The sequence below is a fragment of the Megalops cyprinoides genome, chromosome 9, assembly GCF_013368585.1.
Source record: "Megalops cyprinoides isolate fMegCyp1 chromosome 9, fMegCyp1.pri, whole genome shotgun sequence".
In the NCBI taxonomy this organism is placed as follows: domain Eukaryota; kingdom Metazoa; phylum Chordata; class Actinopteri; order Elopiformes; family Megalopidae; genus Megalops; species Megalops cyprinoides.
This window is the reverse complement of record NC_050591.1, coordinates 13519206-13539830: the sequence shown is the minus strand read 5'-3', so window position 1 is coordinate 13539830 and position 20625 is coordinate 13519206. Positions and strand designations below refer to the sequence as shown.

Genomic DNA, 20625 nt, shown 5'->3' with positions numbered 1-20625 from the left:
CACTGAGCAGAAGTCTGAACGTCCTTTGTATCCCATAAGGGAAGACATTCCTTCTAGTTGCTCCTCCTTTTTGGTTGCTAGCAGAACAGCAGAGCAACATCCAGAATCAGAATCAGAACCAGATGAGGCAACGTCATCGGTTGCTCTGATTGAGTCTGAGAGCGTAGGGGAACACCAGGCAGAAATGCCCTGTGTGACCACTGAGGGAGAGAGCCATGCGAAGGGTGAAGGGGAGATAGTTCAGGAAGCGTCTGGCAGTCCAGAGGAAGAGGAGATTGCAGTGGTGATGTCAGGGGATGCACCACAGGATGGTGGGGGTGTCCCAACTGCCCAGGGTAATGTTACAGAGGAAAGGAAGGAAAGTGCCGGGGATTCAGATAGCTGCACTGTGGCGCCCTCTCCTTACACACCGGTTCAGTTCAGCCCATTAGTTCCTGGGCCATCTGCGTCCTCAGCTGTTGAACTCTTGCCAAACGACAAAGACTCTGACAGCAATCCCTCAAGACTTGGAGACAGAGCAGGCCATCCAGATCAGACCGAGCCTTCATCTCTGTCCCCACCTCTGGTGCCTGCCTCTGCCTCTGAATGTTCGGAGGAAAGGAGTACCTCAGGCCACACTCCACGGTCCTCAGCGAATGTCTGCTCCACCAGAGAAATGCCGCATCCAGACCAGGAGACTAACGAGAGCCTGGAGCATCCTAGGGAAAAAGACAAAGTGGCCCAGGACCACAGCCCGGAAGCTGAAAGTCCAGCCACCTCTCCACTGGCAATGCCAAATTCAGATCGCCTGCCAAAATTCACTAGCCAAAGACCTCCAGATCTGCCAACAACAAGGGGGAGACGGAACGTCACTCCTAGTTTAGAAGCTCTGTCCCCAGTTGGATGTGCTCTCCCTGGCACAAGGTTTGTCACCCTCTAACAATCATTGGAATCAGATTTAATCCTCTCGCACGTACGGTCACACCGGTGTGAATAGCCGTTTAGCACGGATGCTAAAACAGGTGCAATTAGAATACGAGATTGGAAAAATTCTAGCTAATTTTAGCTTTGAGAAAAAAGTGACTTAACATTAAAAAATATAGCAAATGCGGCGGTGAAAACTATGAGAAGCTTGACAATGCTAATGAAAACACAATGAACCATATAATGTAACATGCGTACTACATATCATAAAATAAGTAACGTGCAAAAGGGTTAACTTAGTGTAGTGCATTTCACACTGTCTGCCATATTCTATTCCTTATATCTGATCTAGGATCGCATAAATCCAAACCTAATCCCATACCATTAACCTGATTCAAGGTCGGTGTATCGAGATCAAATGATACTAACCTCTAAGAACTAAAACAATCTCCTAGGATACTATTTAATGTGTTATGTTTATTGAAATTATATGCAGTAATTTTTTCCCTTTTTTAGCACAGACCATGGGACATACCCATGAATGAATTTTAGAAATTGAAGTGTCTTCTCCAGAAATGTGTGTGTTCTTTTGTAGATGTGTAAATAGTGTGTCAAAGTGTGCTCTATGTCATAACCCCGTGCTTCTGCTATTGTTTCAGATTGCCCTGTGCCTCTCTCAGGTACCGAGACCCTGTTCAGGATACGTCACCGTCAATCTCAGGACAATCACCAACCAGGAGGCCCCATTCCCAGCCCAGCTTTGACAAGTCCACCAACAGCTTTGATAGCAAGCCCCCCTCGGCCTTCACCCCTGGCCTTCGCCTCCGCTCCCCCTCCCCTGCAAGAAGCCTCCCGGCTCCCAGCTCCTCCCCCACACCCAGCAACCTGACCAAATCCCTAGCGGCCTCCTGCATCAGCCAAACCATCACCCAGAGCCTTGCCAAAAGGAACACTCGTGCCCAGTCAGCCATACCCATGGGAGGGTCAGCTCCAAAGAGCCACGCCTCCACTTCTCTGCCTCCCTCCTTGGCGTCCACCTTAAGGATGAGGTCCCCCTCACCTAAAAACACCACCGTCACAGGCTCCAGTCAGAGCCCTGGTGCCACCAGCATTCCCACATGTAGCGTCCCTCGTTCCCCCACTACTAGGGCCACCCCATCACCTACACCCTCACCCCCGCCCTTTCGCAGTCAGAGGTCGGTGTCCCCCGCCCCCCCTGTCAGCCTTCAGCAGGTTTCTGCCACCCCCCGTCCACAGTCGGCCGCCCCGGAGCAGCCGCGCTGCACCAACTGGAACAGCAACAACAATAACAGCAACAGTGGCAGTTTTGGTGTCTGTCACGGGAAGCCTCCCTTGGTGAGCGCGACCCGGAGCATGCTGTCTCCTGATCCGCTCCGGAGTGCTTCCCATAACCGGGTGGCCCGTCCATTCTCCTCTGCTTCTGAACCCAGCTCGAGGGTCCAGTCACCCTCCCCTTCGCCCTCTCCCTCTCCATCTCCTTCCCGCACCCGCATCTGCTCACCGCCGCCTGCCCAGGACCAAGCTGGCGCCCTGAGGAACAAGCCCCCCCACCCAAAGACCCCTCGGGCAGGGGCGGCGCGCACATTTGCCCCACTGTGCCTGTCGCAGGAGCGCTCTGGGACTTTCACCTGTTCCTCATCACCCTGCGGGAGTCCCCGTGTGACTTCACCTCCACCCATAGGCATTCCCACTAACATGTGGGGGGCCACCACCCCGCAACCACGAAACCCCAAGATGGCCCCTATGTCACCTGTCGGAGCTCCTCTGACATGGGGGGATGCCCCCGCCCAGTCACCGTGCTCCAGAATCGCCTCCCCTTCTGCAGTGGGTGTGTCTAATGCATACGGGAGCCCCGGCATCCAGAGCCTGAGGCGGCACCGTGGAAACAGTCTGCCCCTCCTTAGCCTGACAGACCGACCCCCGAGCCCCGTGCAGAATGGGCGCAGGTCATGGGCAGAAACTGGGCGCCGCTCTGTGGGCACGGAGCAGGAAACAGGGCTGAGGAGTCCTCGGGGTGCCTACAGCAGCCCCCCGTCCTGCCTCAGCCCTGGTGCCCTATCCCCTGCCAGGCTTGGGACGGGCAAGGGCAGCCAGGGTGGGCAGCACTTCACCAGCATCGCCTGGCCAGATGTGCGTGAACTCTTGTCCAAGTACGATGCCGGAGACGCCGCTGAGGGCGACGGTGTACCCTCTCCCACCGGCTCCGAGGCCGAGCAGTGCGACGACAGCCCCCGCGGAGGCAGCTGCAGGAGCACCCTCATCTGCGCCTACGTGGCCCGCACCCCCCCGGTCCCGGATGCAAGCACGCCCATCCCGTCAATGCCCCCATCACCGTCCCTGTCCCCGTCTCCAGGGGATGGGCCGGCAGATCCCTCCCAGACACGGGGGGGCAAGGGGCCGCTGAAGACCAGCTACGCCACCACTGTCAACCTGCAGATCGCTGGCAGTGGCCGTATCACGGCCTTCAGCAATGCCCAAGTCAGCCTGACCCAGACCCTCGCGCCTGCTTCAGAGAACCAGGCCCGAAGGCGAATTAGCATCAACGGCTGCAATCTCGCTCAGGCCCAGAACTGCCAGAGGCTTTGAGGAAAACAAATGGGGAAGGGGCTTCTACAACCGTGCCTTACATTTCAGTGACAGTCTTACCAGGCACTGTACCTACCAATCTGAACCTCCACCCCATCTTATGTAGTTATGTTTGCCAGTGTTATTTTATTGGATTTTTTTTTATACATTCAACCCTTAACGTTTGCTTTTTTTCCATGCAGTGAACCGCAGCCTCATTCCCAAGGAAGGCAGAGTGTTTTGTCAAAGCATGTTATGACTCTTATTTATGAAGTAGTTGTTTTGTTTGTTTCGTCTATGTGTGTGGCACTTAACGCTGTCTCCTTACTTTGCACAATGTCTTAAGCTGTGTGTGGTTCGGACGTGTCTGTGAAATGAACTTTTACTTCAGGCTAAACTGAGATGTCAATGTTTTATTTTTAAGTGTGTTTAAAATGTCTGTCACCACTCATTCAAAAAAAAAGGGGGGGGGGGCATCAATGGTGCATCCTTAAAATGTATATTTTTTAGATTTCAGAAAGGGAACTTTATTAAGGTAGCTGCTTTGTGCTTTGATGAAAGTGCAACAAAACCAATGTTTCTCCTCCAAAGATGAGATTGCTAATATTACCAAATAGGTTTAATAGACACTGCCTCAACACCCACAGAGGACAAACACAAACATTGTATTATCCTGGGCATTACAGGGAAAAAAAAAAAAAACCTTGGGATATTTGGAATGGCTTTATGTGACTTGTTATAAAATGCAACTTGTATAAGTCAATTAGCTAATCTTGAAAGACTTCAGTGTCACCCATTGGAGAGTAAGGGGTTTGTGGTGTTCTTCAGCCTTTACTTCACTGTTCAGAGCTCTGAGACACTCTTTGAGGTAAGAATGGAGTGCCTAAAAACCAGGAAAAGGCAACCATTCAACCATTCATAGAATTGCACTCATATTTGTATTAGAATTTTTATGACAAAGGTAAAACAATTTCCCCTCCTCTGAAGGAAAACGATACAACTGTGTCCTTTGCGTTTTGTGCTTTCCAGTTACTCACACCCCAGTAATAAAGAAAAATTAAAGACATGTCTTGCTTGTATTTAATTAACAGCAAAATTTGCCTGGTTAAATCCATAAAGATCAGAAATACAGTTTTGCCTTGTGAATACTTCAAAGGCATTCAAGGTATGTATGAAGTACTTAAGTCCATGTAACACAAAAGCATTGGCACACAACTGGCATCACTTGCAGTAAGCACCGCCCTTGACTGCTTCAAGTAACAGCTAAAGTAATCTACCTGTAAGGCACTTACAATCACAAAGAATCAAATGATTTCTTATAAAGACCAACAGAACACATAACCAGCCTGCATCAAGCCACAGCTGACAGCTGAAAAAGTCTGCCTCCAGCAGCAGCCACAGACCTGTATTGAAGAGGCTCAAGGTGAGGCGTGTTAACTAGTGGCTCAGCTATAATTACACAATCACACAGGCTGAAATGAGATCTATTGTTAAGATGGTAAACTGAAAGAATCCTTAAACATTTAAGACTGTTTTGAACAATACAATTTAAAAAGTCTCAGATTTTGGGGAAAGGCTCCTCCTTCACAGGCTACAGTGTGTTGACTGTCTGTAACTGTCTCCGTTAAAGGGGAAAGAGAATAAGGATGCGAAGTCCCTCTGGCAGGTCAGCGGTAAAGAAACTCCGACTAATGTGCGGTATAATTTCACTGGAGGCTCGGTAAGATTCACTAGATGGCGGTAAATATCTTTAAACACGTCGAAACCATTACGTGGAGGTTTTGTTAAAGGAAAATTAAGAATACACCCTGTTGCGCACCAACATTTTAATAGCTAGTTCGCGTGCCTTATTTTAAAATGAATTAACTCAAAAAGTAATGACATACATATTGTAGATAATGAGAGGGGTTACTATGTATTGGGCTTTGTTAAAATGTAGCATATTGACTGAAATCATAGTCGATTACGTACCCCTTATAGGTTATTTATTAATTCGTCAATTTTACTCATTCTGAATTTGACTGAACCCAACGGCATGCTGTTTGAACGTGGTCACCTCTCCCCGACCAGTGTTGTAAAACCGTTGTTGACAGGAGTGCTCAGGGTGGGTGATTTCTGTCCGATTCCCGGACTTAAAGATGAATATGTTACTATCAATCCTGAAATCGGTATAGGATGCATGCGTGTTTTTATTATTTTGTTTCCACAATCCTCCCAAAGCATTGCAGCATTGCTGTCACTTTCAAAATTGATAGTCCAGAAGGTATGTGGGTATTTTAAAGTGGGATGCATACTGCTTTTGGAAGAGTTATGGCTCATATTGAGTTAAACTGATAATGAGAAATGAATAGTGTATCGTAAGTGAGTCACTCTTGCGGTATGTCAAATTACCGTATGGCGGCCGAAGTAAAGAACAGCCTTCATTCGTCAGCGCCCATTCATGTTTTCTCCAGAAATCTTAAAGTAGGCGTGCACTGCTGGCTTGATTTGAGTATATTCGTAACTGTACCGTCACAGAAAACTAGTATAAGTTTAAGTCGTGGGGAACGGTGGAGCTCAAAATCCCACTGCACGATTCTGGGACGATGGGTATACAACTGACAGGCACGGCTGGCTGCATCTTGGTATTAACATAGACGGTCGTAGAAAGGCTCAAATGCTATTGCGGAAAGGATTGAAGGTCAAGATGCACCGCCCCGGCCTTTGAGGCTGCTTGTGTTTTCGCTTTTTATTTCACTTTGGCGCATTGCTGGGATATCGTGTAAGTTCCTTTTTAATTTAATTATGATGGCTGAGTTTTGACGAAGTTACTGCTAATCGGTGGGTTCAAATGAAACTGCGAGACATACGAAATGTATCATGGGTATAATCTGGATTTCGTACGTCAAGACACATTAATGTCATTTGCAGATGTATGAGGCGCCGTTTTGCACGAAACGGCTTCCACGTTTTACTATGGACTGTTTCAGTGCTGCGTTTGCACATTAGTGGAATTTTGGTAGCCGAGTTACCTAAAACTGACTGGAGGTGTACCGCTGAGGATAAACTAGAAGCATGTTGAAATTAGTGAACACTATCTAAATCTGAATTCTGTTGCATAAGGATTACAATAAAACGCCGAAATTGTTAAATAGACTGGGGATTATTATGGAGAGAGAAAATGCGAATGCAGTCACGAACTTGGAGATCAATACAGGAAAATCTCGTGTCTCGTTTCGTTGATTTTTCAGACTGACCAGCTAAATAAAGGCATTCTGTTCCACCGAAAATGATATGATCCGAAGCTGTGTAAACAAATACAAAAAAAAAAAAACAGTAAAAATTACACACCAACATACCCACATGATTTTAAAAGCATTTTAAAGTAGCTTTGTATTTCAAACAAAATGAAGCCAACCATGTGTTTGAATTTCATTACAAAACGCGATATATGTGCATTCGCCTTATTTTTTTAAATAAATTGTCAATTATTCGTCTTATTTATCCAAATAATAAAGTAGCCAATGATAATTGACATTGACAATTTTCAGTCTGATTTTGACGTTTGCCAATGAAACGACAAAACCATTGTTGTTTCAGGTCTACCACAATGGGTTGATTTATGACAAGGAAAGATGCTTTTCAAGATCGTTAGGTAATTTAGGGTGGCATCAACCTCTGTTAATTTGTTAGTGTGACAAAAGCTTTGATTCCCCACAGCCGCGTAACAACAGTTTATGGAGGCGTTTTCCCTCGCAAGCATGTCGGCTCATCCTTTCCTTCCGTTGCTTGGTGTTCTTTCAAAGGCATTTTTTACACGGACACCAGTGCAACAGGTTCCAAAAATGTCATGCATTTCGCTGCTGAAGTAGGAGCAGGTTAAAAGTTCCCTGTCAATACAACAGTGGCTATACCGCGGTTTGATATAAAAATGTGTCGGATATGGTTTTTCCAAGTAACGCTGTTCAAAGCACACCTATTTCGTGTTTATATTTGTTCGTTTGTTGGACTGAGAATTTCGCACACACATGCGCGCACATACACTATATGGACAAAAGTATTTCGCCACACCTGTTTTTCAGGGTTTGGGCTAGGCCCCTTATCTCCAGTGAAGGGCAATCTTAATGCTTCAGCATACCAAGACATTTTGGACAATGCTATGCTTCCAACTTTGTGGCAACAGTTTGGGGAAGGCCCTTTTCTATTCCAACATGACTGTGCCCCAGTGCACAAAGCAAGGACTATATAGACATGGTTTGATGAGTTTGGTGTGGAAGAACTTGACTGGCCTGCACAGAGCCCTGACCTCAACCCCATCAAGCACCTTTGGGATGGACTGGAACGGAGATTGCGAGCCAGGCCTTCTCGTCCAACATCAGTGCCTGACCTCATAAATGCTCTACAGAATGAATGGGCACAAATTCCCACAGAAACACTCCAAAATCTTGTGGAAAGCTTTCCAAGAAGAGTGGAAGCTGTTATAGCTGCAAAAGGGGGACCAACTCCATATTAAAGTATATGTATTTGAATACAATGTCATTACAATGTAATACTTTTGTCCATATAGTGTATATATCGAGAGAGAGATGGAAGTGTTTCATGTGTAGGCCTGTGTGTGTGTGCGTGTGTGCGCAAGCGTTTCTGATGAAAGTGCTGGGTTTTCAGAAGTGTGTATGAGCATTTCATATGAGAGCGTGCCAAGTAAAGTTTGAAGTATGCACCATATGCACCATACCTCTTAAAGCCTTGTGCTTTCACCACATCTCAACAAGTTTCTCATCTTACGCTTCAGTTACTCATTTGTTTGGCTTGACGCTCTCCTTTTTCAAACATCTCTTTCTTATTTCTTGTCTCTTCCATCACTGTTTGTCGTGGTTCTGGGGAATATTAGTAAATCCCCACAGCCGTTCCTTGTTGGCATGTTTCCAGCTTGGACTTTTCAGTGGCGTTTGCATATCAATACAATTTTGGTAGCTAAGTTACCCAAACTGGTAACATATCAGCGACCATAATCTACAAGCCTCTTGAAATTAGTGAGAACACAATCTGTATCTAATTTATTTAGGATAGACATTACGATAAAACACCAAAATGGTTAAATAGACTGGGCATTATACTATAGGGAAGAAATGCAAATGCAACCATAGACTTGTAGGTGAATGTGGGGGAAATTGTAAAGCATATAATTTTGTTTATTTGAGACTATAGATTGGAAAATGGTAGGAAAATGATCTCGTGTGATACCCCATTGGAAGAATAGCCAACAAACTACACTCCCTGAATGGTCCCCAAATTGAGTTTCAATTGCCAATCCCTCTCTCTGCTTTGTTGATCAAGAAAAAACTGAAGTTACTACAATTTCAAGATCATCTAGTCAGTTGCCAGTAGGCTAGGCCTTAGATATTTAGGCCTGTATTAAATATTTTTCTTATAAATCAATGACTTTCTTGAAGTAGGATATTTATTTAGCAAACGTATGCAGTAGCTTACAAACTTTCTTCCTTTGAACCCATAAATGGGCTACTTTTAACCCAACCGCTGGAAACTTTTCCTTGTTGTGGTGTCACCGGTGCTCAGGTCGAATAAATCAGAGCTCAAAAATGATACCCGAATTTCTGAACTATAATTCCTAGTTTAACAACCATTCAATTCATTTTTTCACTAGTCGGATGTTGTTTTTTACTAGTTCCAAGCTGTCTTGAACACAGCATTACTTGCTAGCTTGCTAACGTCAAAGGCATGCTCAGACAGATATTATTGTGGGACAGTGGCATCTTGTGATTAGTCATATATGGAAGACTTCATTAGCGGTAAATCGGTGTAGCTACTTTTTTTCCTAAGGACAAAAATATTTATAACAGCTAAATTTAACTGTACACTATTTTAGTTTGAGTGTTTCAGTTTCACATTTTAGCATCAGAATTTATGCTTTTTCACGTTCAGCTAGCTAGTTTGCTGATTGCCTGTGGTTGACTGTTAGCTGTACCTTACTTAACTTTTTGTAAACCCAACTTGTAAGACAGCAAGCTATCTAAATCATTAATAATGTTAATGTTTTTTGACAAGCTTAACATCTGCCAGCTAACTTAGGTAACTGTCTAACTTGTGCAGTGAATTTACTGATTTATGTTCACTGTATAGATACGATACTGTATTGGCCAAAACTTGAAAAATGAAAAAAAAATAAATAAAATGAAACAATATAGCAAAGCCAAGTACCAACAGCAGCTGTTTTATCTGGCAAAATATTCTCAGGCCAGATAATACTTTATGTCTGATCCCATTTTAAATGTCAAATTGTTTTCTGAATTGTATTACTAAATAGCTTAATAACTACAGCCCATTTAGCCCATTTTCGGTTTATTCCAGAAATGATTAATGAGCAGGACTTTGAGCAGATAAGAACCATTTCCAATGCTTTTTTTAAACTCTCTGCAGTAGAAGAAGAGTCAGTTTGCACATGGAGGTGTGGTGAGACTGCTGAAGTTGTCCGCCCTGCCAGGATGTGATGCATTTTTTCTCGGGGAGGGTAGCCACAAAGTGGCCAATGGAAGACTGACTGTCCGACGCGCTGGTAAAGGCCATGGACGAGCTGTAGCTGGAGCCCGTTCCCCTCCCCTCTTCAGTGCACACCGCACCGCCTCTGACGGGTAGGGGACTGTGCCATGTTGTGGGGACGAAGGAAAGGAAAGCCCAGCCGCTGTTTCTCTGCCGCACTGGGCCTGCTTTACGTGGGCGTCATGGCGACGGTGTGGGCAAGGGGCCCGCAGGGATGCCGCCGCGAAATCATTGGCGTGGTGGAAAGCATCTTGAAGGATGTCGGCAGAATGGTAAGGCTGGATGTTTTATCTTTTAAAATGGGACCTTTAATGAGCACTTAGTGTCAGAAGCCCCATAGAGTACCACCTCCTTTAGGTCTTGTGTGGAGTGTCATACTGGGGTGTTTCTGTTGCAACTGATGTTGAGTGCAGGTTTATTTGTTCATGTAGCATGGCTGATTTGGGGGTTTCATTGGGGCCCGAGTCACTCCTGTTGTCTCTTTACTGCATGTTGACCAGTTGTGTGTAGGTTGTTCACGTCCCCTGATATGAAGAGAATTTGCAAGCAATTTTCCCTGTCCTTCCCTGTAATCTACTGATCTACTTTTTGATGTACGAAAATCAAATCACAGTGTTGTGACAATTGTCTAACTAGTGTAATGTGCATTTTACAGAACTCCACTGAGGAGGGACTCTATACACCGAATGTCAATGACTATAAAGTATGTGGACAATCTCCCTCTTACATACGGTTTCCAAACTATGTTCCTAGGGACACTCCATGTATGCTGGTTTTAATACTGCCTGGGTTCTCAATTAATTTGATTTGGTTGAGGTGATGTGATTTGATGTCCTTGCCGTTATGAGTTGTTTGTGAAAGAAACATGCTGTTTGATGTGTTTTGTAACATTGCTTATTCAGCACATTTTTGTGTCCAGTTGAACTACTAATTACTTTGTATCCCATAAAGTGGAATAACATGATAATTTATTTAGAATCACCTTTGCTTGTATTGCTCTTGCAGAACATGCAGTAAAAACATCCATAAACAAATATCTGTAAGAAAGAACTAACAGCATTTAAACTATAGAGAAAACCAGCATACACAATGTGCTACCAGGATCAGTGTAGGACAACATAAAATAACGCCCACTGTTTTCCTATATACTTTGCTGCTAATTGCTTCAAACCCTTTAGCACTCTCACAAGACAGAGTTTTCATTTACCATATAAAGAGACGAGCAGATCTCAGTGTATATTTTATGGAGGATTGCTCCTCCATTTTCCATGTTCAATTCACTTCACTGCACATCTAAATTGCTGGTCAAGATGTCACAGTGTGTGGGACATGTCAGAGATTTCTTTAATTTTTGTGGTGTATACATACCACAAACTACAGATGCAGTGTGGAAACCTTGAGGTCACTCTTATCTAAGGGAGAAAAAAAACATTTGTGATAAGTGCAGCAGTTGCCAAACTATCACGATTAAACTGCTCATTGAGGTTGATTGTGTTTGGAGATAATAGCCTAATATTGCTGCCAGGAAACACTTGAAAGTATTTATTGCATAAGTCTAAACACTGTTACACTGTAGTACTGTGTATTTCCCACAGTAAATCGTTGATACTGAAGGTACCATCATTTGCTCGCAGCATATTATTGTCATGATTTTGGCCTAGACACACTGTAGGAATTTCCAAACAGGAAAGTGTTAAATAGCAAGAGTATTTGATCATCTGGAAGCACACATTCCAAGGAAAAATGTTTTCCTTGTCCTTCCACACCTTTTGTGTGTTTCAGTCCTCATATATTTCCTGTTTGCTTGGGATGGCATAAGCATGATTATTAGTTCAAATCTGAGAATTAAAAACATCTGCCAAACAACAACACAGTAAAGGCCAAATGAACTAACTTCTTCTTATCTTTGCATTTGTCGAGCAGAAATGTCCTGCCTCCACATTGAGGTGCTTTGCAGAGGAGTCAAAAGTGTTGGTGTATCTCAATCCTAATTTAAGTGGTCAACTCACCAGAAGACTGATGTCCATTAGTCAGGTGAGCCCTTCTAGGCAAAGCTTAACTCTGCTACCTGTACAAAACTGTATATCCAAGCTGTACATCATAAGTTGTGTGTTTGCTCATGGTTATAAAAGTTAGTTAATCAAGAAATAAACTCCAGCCTAGTCATTACATTCTGGTTTGACATGAACTCAGTCTTCATTTCACATGCATATCTCTGTCTGTTGGAACAGCATGATGTTATTGTAATCAGGGCAGTTTCCTCTTATTTTCCTCTTGTCAAAATCTAGAGGTGTTTGATGAGGAGAAACTGAAACAAGAGCTGAACAGGCACTGTGACTGCTTAGGTCTCCCTTAATAGGGTTTTTTTTGTCATCTAGTGGTAACAGAAAGGCACTGCTATTAGATACGGGAGCCATTTGTAAGTCTGGCAGCCAGTCTGACAGTGAGTCAGTGAGTGTGAGTCAGCGGCTGCTTAACCACAACCAAAGCACTGAAAATGTGTGCTCTGTTAATGTCTGAAAATAGGGATTTCAAACTATCCACAATCTAGAACAGCACACATTATAGCGATAGCTTTATGTAAAAATACATGCCTGCCCAGCCTATATTCCCCTCATGAATGTCCCCACATGAGTGTCATGTGTCATTCCAGGGAAATTTGTTTCTAGCTTAGTGGTTGAACAGCACCAAGGATTTGAAAAACAAGTTGTTGCAACTCTAGGTGTGCTCACATATGCCTTTCAGTTCTGCAGGACCTGCAGTGGAGCAGGTTCTTTAACCACATTTGGTCTGGTTCCAAAGAAAATACTCAAGAGTGCTCCAGAACCTTCTGCAAATTTGAGTTGTGATAAATATGGTGTTTCTGCCTGTTTTTCGTTTATTACCCTTTGTTGCAATATTAAAATAAATGCAATTGCTTACACATTCAATGGCTGTGGCTTGAGGGTTAAAAGAAGTGGAAAGCCTTGTAACAGTATTGGCAGCTAGTGATGTTGGCTCAAAATTAGGGGCTGAGGAGGTGTTTAGCCTGAAGGGCCAATTTTAGCTGGCAGACTTGCACTCAGGCTAAATACTGCAATGAGTTACGCAGAAAAACATTCAGTTACAATCAGTAGAAGGGAACCACATTTTGTCTCTTGAGGCACACAAACTGTATCACTCTCAAGTTCAGTTGCTATGCCCACACATCTACAGTCTATTTCAGAGGGGCAGCATAGGTAGCTGTGCAGTTACTGTAGGCTGGCTTTAAAGCCCCTGTTTGAATTAAAGCTGATTGGATTTTCAGAACATTCCTGACCTTACCTTGGACAGATTCTGACCTGAGAGTATAGAAGACGGTGGTAAATCTAATGTCAAACCCTCTATATGACTCACTGCAGGCCATTGTTTGTACCCTCTTTGTGCTTATATTCGTCACTTTTTTATTTCCCCCATTAGAGTGAAGAGCTCATTTGGTTCAGTTAGATAGTCTGGCCAAAAACAAACAACAGCAAAAACAAAATCAGCACAGTCATATCAAAGAAAATCTCAGACCACTGATCGCTGGATGTACTCTAATTTTTTTACAAGAGTTTACAATTTTTAATGCTTTTACAGTTCGGTGTTTTTACAATTTTCCCTCTTGTCAACATGATATTCTCTCCTTCTACACGATAACTGTACTGCGAGGGTATAATGACAGTGAAACAGTTCTCTCCTGAATGTAACAAACCCTTCTGAAGACAGGCAGGTTGGATGTTGCCTTGATTTGTCCAACTTCCAGCCTGAGGGGTGGAGCTGATGTACCCCAGTCCAACAGATGTTCAGGTTAGCGGATGGCGCTGAATAGGGCTTCCTTTTGCTCAGCTCTCTCTCTTTGGTTCCCCAGAAGGACTGGGAGCGGGAGCGCTGCCCGCAGTGTGAGGTCCACAGGGCAGAGCCGCTGGAGACGTTCCTTCGCACACTGTACGGGATCCTGCAGCTGTGGTGTGACAGTGCAGAACAAGGCAACAGGATGGGCCGTTAGGTCACCGCCTGGGCCTGCGCAGACAAAGCTGCTAGCTGCAACCTGGCTCCACATTTCCCTCCCACCCCTGAGATGAGGGGAAGAGGCGAAGAGGCAAAAAGGCTATGAGCGGAGGGCCTGTTCCAGATCTTTCGGAGTGACCTAAGGTACAGTATGTCCAGTGTACCTTTTAAGGTATCTGCTATGAAATTTGAAAACATCTCCGCTATTAGGAACTGCAGTCTGACTGTACATGCTCAAATCACCATGTACGCACTTACTTAGTTATTTAAGTTAAAATGTTGAACACTATTGAAGCAAAGTGCTCCATTTGTTACATTTGTGTGTATTCATTTAAGTCCTTATTTTTAACTTCTCTTTTTAGACCATGGCTAGTGTTAAAAATGTTTGGTACTGTGTAGGGGCACAAAATATATTACTGACATTCTTCAGACTTTGACCTTCAGGCATAGTCAGCTTTACAAATAATATTCCAGCTGAGGCTCACTCTGTTCTAAATAAAGGTGTTAGCCTTTGCATATTGCTGAGACTGTCCTGAAATGCTGTAGTCTGCCGTCCAAGTTGACATGCTTTGTTGAACAACATGAAAGCGAAAGCACTGACATCTTAAGACATTAATGAAAACTGTTCTTACTCAATCAGGTCAGACCAGGGGTTTGGTTAGAGTACGGTTAGTAACTAATTCTGTGTAAGTTTTTACAACAGGTCAGTTCAAATTGTATTAATCGTCATACTTCCACAATGAAAGGAAACAGTCTGAGATGGATAAAGGCCCACTGCCGCCATGAATATATCTGTGAAAAGGATGAACCAAAATATGTGTCATCTTCAACGGGGCATATGCAAGTTTCTGACAAGCCTGTTTTGCAGACATACTCAAACCATCCAAGCTGGGCTTTACGGGTTTAGGTCTTCACATAACCAGCTGGTTGCTGGATGCCTTTGATTATGGAGATATCATTTACACACTTCTCTGTTCTTGTACTTTGTCCAAACTTGACTCACTATACCTCAGGTTATCAGTCTTATTTTTGTATCCAAGCTAGGATACAATAGTCTGGTTGGTTGGACATCCCTTGTTGTGTGTAATGCAACACTTGTAAGTTTTGACTTACGAGGCCATCCTAGGTCATCCCATCAAACTACCAATGTGCATCAGCACAAACGTTTTACTCTCACACAGCAGTGACAAGAGACTGAGTGTTCGCACTGAAGCTGCAAAGAAGAGATTGTGCCATAGTAAAACATAGTCCTGTCACGAGCTGCAGGCCAGTCTCAAACTCGAGTCCCTCATCTCACTGACTGATTTTAAACTAAAGTTATAAGGCATTCTCTGTGTAAGAGGCTTTTGCTTTAAGTGTAATTTTATCATTTTACACATGGGATGCTCTTCTAGGTTTGTTTCCAGTTTGTGTCTTATAATACCCACATTTTACACACATTACTTGTACTGTTTCTGTATTACACATTCTTTTAATTGTGCTACCTCTTGGCCATTTCCCTTGCAAAAGAGATTCCTTATCTCATAGGGAACCTCCTGGGAAAATAAATATAAAGCTAAAAAGTCCTTCCAGCCTTCAGCTGGCTGTGCTAACTCTGTTATGACGAGAGATCTGAGAGGATGCTTCTCCTATGCAGTTTGTTGTGGGGTTATTGATGTTCCCAGTTATTTTGCTGTGTAGTGCTTTGGCACTGACACAGCCTCACAATAGGCTTTGTAGTGCTCACAAATAATCCTTTGATACATCACAAGGGGATATATGCTCACAATTAAAATAATTATCAGTCTTGCAGTCTTGTGAGGATGAGTCATCTCCCTGCAGTTATGTCTATGGAATGGTATGAGATTGCCTCCTTATAAGTCATGGTTATAAGCAATAGGTTATAAGCAATGGTTGAATAATTTTCATAGCTTCACTGTTGTGAGAAAAAAAAAACAAATGATTACATAAGTGACCTCAAGTCTTAGATGAACAATTTTTGTGAAGTTCAGCAGTTACATACTTTATTGTGGCATTACTGTGGACATCAGAACAGCCACAATAATTCCACAATCATTATACTCATGAAATGAATGCATAGTTTATTTGAAAAATGACTGTATAAAAAGACGCCTTACAGCAACTCCCTGATCATTTCTACAATATTAGTGCAAGATCTAATTGTGTTCCATTCTCAGCTCTTTTCTTTTTAGCAGAAGAACTTTAAGGGCTACAATAGACTGGAAGTGGAATAACCAAGTGTGAAAGAATGGAAGTTCTGGAGTAAATCAGGCCTATGAAATAGCTTTCTTGGCTGCTGTGAGAGCTGAGAGGAGTAATCTTTGGCCCATGACAGAAAGGCCCAGCCTAGTGTTATCATTCAGTAGAAAATATGTGGGTGAGGACAGGAGTCAGAGATAACCTCAGTTCTACAAACAACAGAGTCAGCACACCCACACTTAGCAAACTTTTGTTGAAAATCCATAGATCCAGTGAGCAGACACAGTCTGGTACACTGTAGAAGATGTTTACCCTTACTATGCAGAAATTAATTTGTCAGAATTACCCAATTTGCTGTTGAGGACAAGACCCTTTCTTGAGGTATGTTGACTCTTAATCACAGAACCGAGGCTTCACCAAAAATTACAGCCAGGGCAGTAGACTGCTAATCTGAGCTCCCTGGTAGAAGGGTTTACAGACCACTTCCAACATAGCCAAAAACAGCAACATTGGAAAAGAAAGTAATACTTTTAAGACTGACTATACCCTAGAACAGCGTTTCCCAAACCTCTCCTGGAGGACCACTTGTCCTGCGTGTTTTAGATCTCTCCCTGCTCCAACACAGCTGATTCACAACTTGTTATGAACTCCTGAAGCTGCTTAATAACAAACTGATCATTTAAATAAGCTGTGTTGGAGCAGGGAGAGATCCAAAACATTCAGGACAAGTGGTCCTCCAGGAGAGGTTTGGGAAACGCTGCCCTAGAATATTAATTTTTCCAAATTAATGGCATGAGAACAAAATACCAAAGCATTATTTTACCAAAGAATTACCAAATAATTATTTTTAAACTTACATTTAACAAACAATAAGTAATTGTTTTTACTGTTACACTTCAATAAAAAACACATGGTCAATACTACCTATTCCTGTCATGTAAAAGGTGACAGATATACACATCAGACTGTCAGGAGATATATGAACATGTATTTGCCAGGTGAAATATGGATACAAACTGTTTCACCCAGCCAGCTGTAAATAACATATAATAGGGTGTGAGATAAACAGCCTATAGGGTATTTATTAGGGCTCTTCAATGAATAACCTAATAGAAGGGACTCATTTAATTTATATGTAAATGAATTTTTGCAAGGTAGTTAGACTCTCCATCATGTGTGTAGAAAATATCATATGCTTTTTGGCCTAGGACACTGATGCAGGTGAGCAAAGTGTCCAAAAACCATGCAGAATACATAATGACAAATGTTAAATGGTGGGAACACTGAACCATTGTATCACCTATACCTTAGCAATGCAAGTAGTCTTAAATGTCAACTATTAGCATGAAAAAACATAATGTTCCATAGGAATATTGGATTTACGAGCCAACTACAGAAAAACACTGTCAGTTTGTGGGTTGGCAAACATTAGGAGGCATTGCCACCAAACTGTACAGCACACAGTCTTGCTTTGCAGTTCTGCTACTCCAAGATTGGTGGCATATGTACAAAAAATGTCCTGCAAAGTGTATTGTAGGAGGCTTTTGTATACAAAATGATTATGGTTAAATTCTCATTTTGGATACTGGCAAATATTGGTGGATGTGGATGCCAAACCACATGTGATAAAGTCTATTTCTTTGCAGTTGAAATACATAATGATATAAACTCTATGGATGATGTGATAAAGATCTTCTGTGGGAGAAAAAGTTTTGAAAAATCAAAACAAAAATAAGACATTTCACATGCTAAAACTATAATGGTTAATGAGGAAGGCCAATCATTATAGTTACTGGAAAGAGGGAGGATACATCTGGCATGAGCACGAACAGTTCTAAACCCCAGCCAGAGCTGCTCGATAGTGACCTTTGCAGGCATCAGTTGGCAGTTGGCCATTGTGGGAAGTGTGCAAACATAAGGGGGTGGAACTGACAAACTGTGAAATCACCTATTCCTTTGAATTTAAGATACAAAGGTCTAATGTCATCATTTCAAAATTCTGTTCAGTGTCCCAGAGGAGCCTGTGCAAACAAAAAGTGCAGGAAACTCATTTCAACTGCCATGGGCCGAGTCCCCAAAATATGCCATGCACAATTGCAGGCCAGACCTAATCTGAAGTTGTCTTCACATGTGCACATTTGTTTGAAGGAGATTTCTGGTTTCTTTCATTTGGCCTCAGTGACACATTTGCAGTTTGCTTTTGGAGAGGAAGCCAGAGAAATTATTTTAATGCAAGGTGATTCACGGTGTCATCGAAATCCCCCGTTTGGACAAAGGATTGACAGTGGACCATCTTGTGGTGTAAATGTAATGTAAATTGAGTGAGAACCTGGGCTTTGATTTTTTTTTTTTTGCTGTTGTTGTACAGAAAAGAAAGATTTTGCTTGTTCCATTTCACCTAATTACTTTCTACTGTCAACAGCAATAAACTCTGAACTCAGTGCATGTTGTTTGGCTACAATCTCTCAGGGGCTGTTTCCTGTTAGGTTTTAAGTGGTACCACTTTAGTGGTATTTGTGAACACTGTCTAATATAATGAATTTTCTTTATCTTGTTAGGTTTGGAAGCTGGTCACCTTCTGCAGGAACTGTGCAAAGCATAGCAACGAAGGGAAGCTGGAGCAAACAACTTTCATACTGAATTGTTGTTTGCTTTAACTTTTATTTATGTGATTCTTGGCAAGTCGTTGGCAAAGTCTTGGTAAATCACTCTCCGATGGCAGCTCAGGCTACCAGAAATCTGGGATAAGGCCTAACCAGAAAGCCTTGGATGTTTTACATAAGACAGTAATAAGCACACTAACTGTGGTAATGGATGTGCTTTGGTCTAAAAAAGCTTTCAGCCACTTCTGCAGCAACAGATATCAGTTTACTTTCCTGATGATGTAACAAGCTTCAACCATGCATTAAAGGAGAGAGGGGATATGTATCTCACTCTGTTCTAAGCAGCGCTGAAAAACCAGTGCCCTTACAGAAATGTTGGTAAGCTGCTGACCAATTCAGTGTATCCAGTTAATTTCCTGGGAATAATTTCCAAAGCCTATTTTCTAAATGAAAATACAGCAATTCAGTTGTTTTTAAACCAAGACAGTATATATATATATACAAATATTCGCACAACATACAACAATTAAAAATTTTTCAGACACTGCTGGATGACTTTTTATGAATGGATCCGAGAAAAATGTTTCTGTTATTGGTATTCTTGTTGTAATGCTCATTTGTAATTGTTTATTCACATTGATTTATGAGATGGACAATAAAACTGATGGTTGTCTCAATGAGATTTGTAGTCACAGTATGTATGTTAAGTTACAGTGTATTATCTCAAGAAGAAATTTAGCTGTTTTGGGGGTGTTTACTTCCAAAACGTGTTAAAACACTTTGTAGACTTACACTCCACACAAGAAGATAATGGTACAATACTTCAGTCAATCCAATCAAATCAATTCAAGTTCAGGTTTTATTTTTATGTAAAGTAAGTAGGTTAAGGTAAGACTCTTATTACTAAGGTAAGGTAGTAAGACTCTTGCCAATCACAGGGGATATGTTCTGGATATCCCCCAGGAATTCAGAAACCCATGAGTACTGTACAATACCAATAATCAGGCCCTATTGAGAAACAAAGCAACTACATTTTCACTCTTAAAAATGCAATCATGTATTAAACTTGTGCTTAATATATATATTTATGTAATAATGTTATGAATGCAGATAATGTGTAAAATGATACTCTGCAGTCTGGTTACAGAGATTGAAGGTGATAAGAGACAGTGCTGCCTTTAGCTTGTTTACTAAACTGGTGTCAAAAAAGACAAAATCTGGTGCTGAAAGGATTAGTATGTTACACTGTTTTATATTGCATAATTCAAACTCATGTGGTTGTAATTTTGTGTGAGGTTCTTCACTTGGAACTGGAAAATACTTCTTTTCATCTTATGTGTTGTCAGTGCTGCAACAGTAAAAATCTTGTTGAATGCAGCATCATTCAACATGCATTGTAAACCTGGATTCATGAGCCCCTTTAGATTTGTGTGTAAATATTAAATATTGCTACATTTTGTGGGGAATTATCCATGTTTTGTTATGTTCTTTTTGCATTTTGCTTTTTGCATTTGCATTTTGAAAGTGATACGATTGTAAGTTGGTGGTTGATGCTTGAAAATACTGATTTAGAAATGTTTAAAGGGATTACATGCATTACAATGTTTCTAGTCAATATTACAGACCTATATTTAATAGGTTTGCTGTATTGAGTAAGTAGGTCTACTATATTCAGACCAACCTTAATATGTGTATTGTCAATGTGTAATAAAAGTATTTTGCTCTTAATCTATTCTGTGAGTGTTTGTTTCACTAACTGAACTGATAGTACTGACCCAGGTTACTAAAA

At 42.2% G+C, this 20625-nt stretch overlaps 2 protein-coding genes and 1 long non-coding RNA gene across 4 annotated transcripts in view; all 3 read left to right on the top strand.

Moving 5' to 3' along the window:
- Nucleotides 1–149, top strand: part of LOC118782954 (pleckstrin homology domain-containing family G member 3-like) — a 43721-nt gene extending 43572 nt beyond the window's left edge. Inside the window, exon 20 of the mRNA XM_036536586.1 lies at nucleotides 82–149. Within this exon, the coding sequence (XP_036392479.1) occupies nucleotides 82–149 (68 nt within the window). The remainder of the gene's footprint in view (nucleotides 1–81) is intronic.
- LOC118783282 (flocculation protein FLO11-like) lies at nucleotides 55–4526 on the top strand. Its single transcript, XM_036537066.1, has 2 exons — nucleotides 55–903; nucleotides 1563–4526. Exons 1-2 carry the CDS (start codon nucleotides 185–187, stop codon nucleotides 3508–3510), a joined length of 2667 nt encoding a protein of 888 aa, XP_036392959.1. The 5' UTR covers nucleotides 55–184; the 3' UTR covers nucleotides 3511–4526.
- A 1472-nt stretch (nucleotides 4527–5998) lies between these two features.
- LOC118783264 lies at nucleotides 5999–20297 on the top strand. 2 transcript variants are annotated; one of them, XR_005005187.1, is made up of 6 exons: nucleotides 5999–6250; nucleotides 9907–10298; nucleotides 10682–10729; nucleotides 11950–12060; nucleotides 13898–14178; nucleotides 18792–20297. It is a non-coding gene; the product is annotated as an uncharacterized LOC118783264 (long non-coding RNA). The 2 variants fall into 2 exon arrangements; XR_005005188.1 differs by having other exon boundaries at nucleotides 13895–14178.
- Nucleotides 20298–20625: the final 328 nt, after the last annotated feature.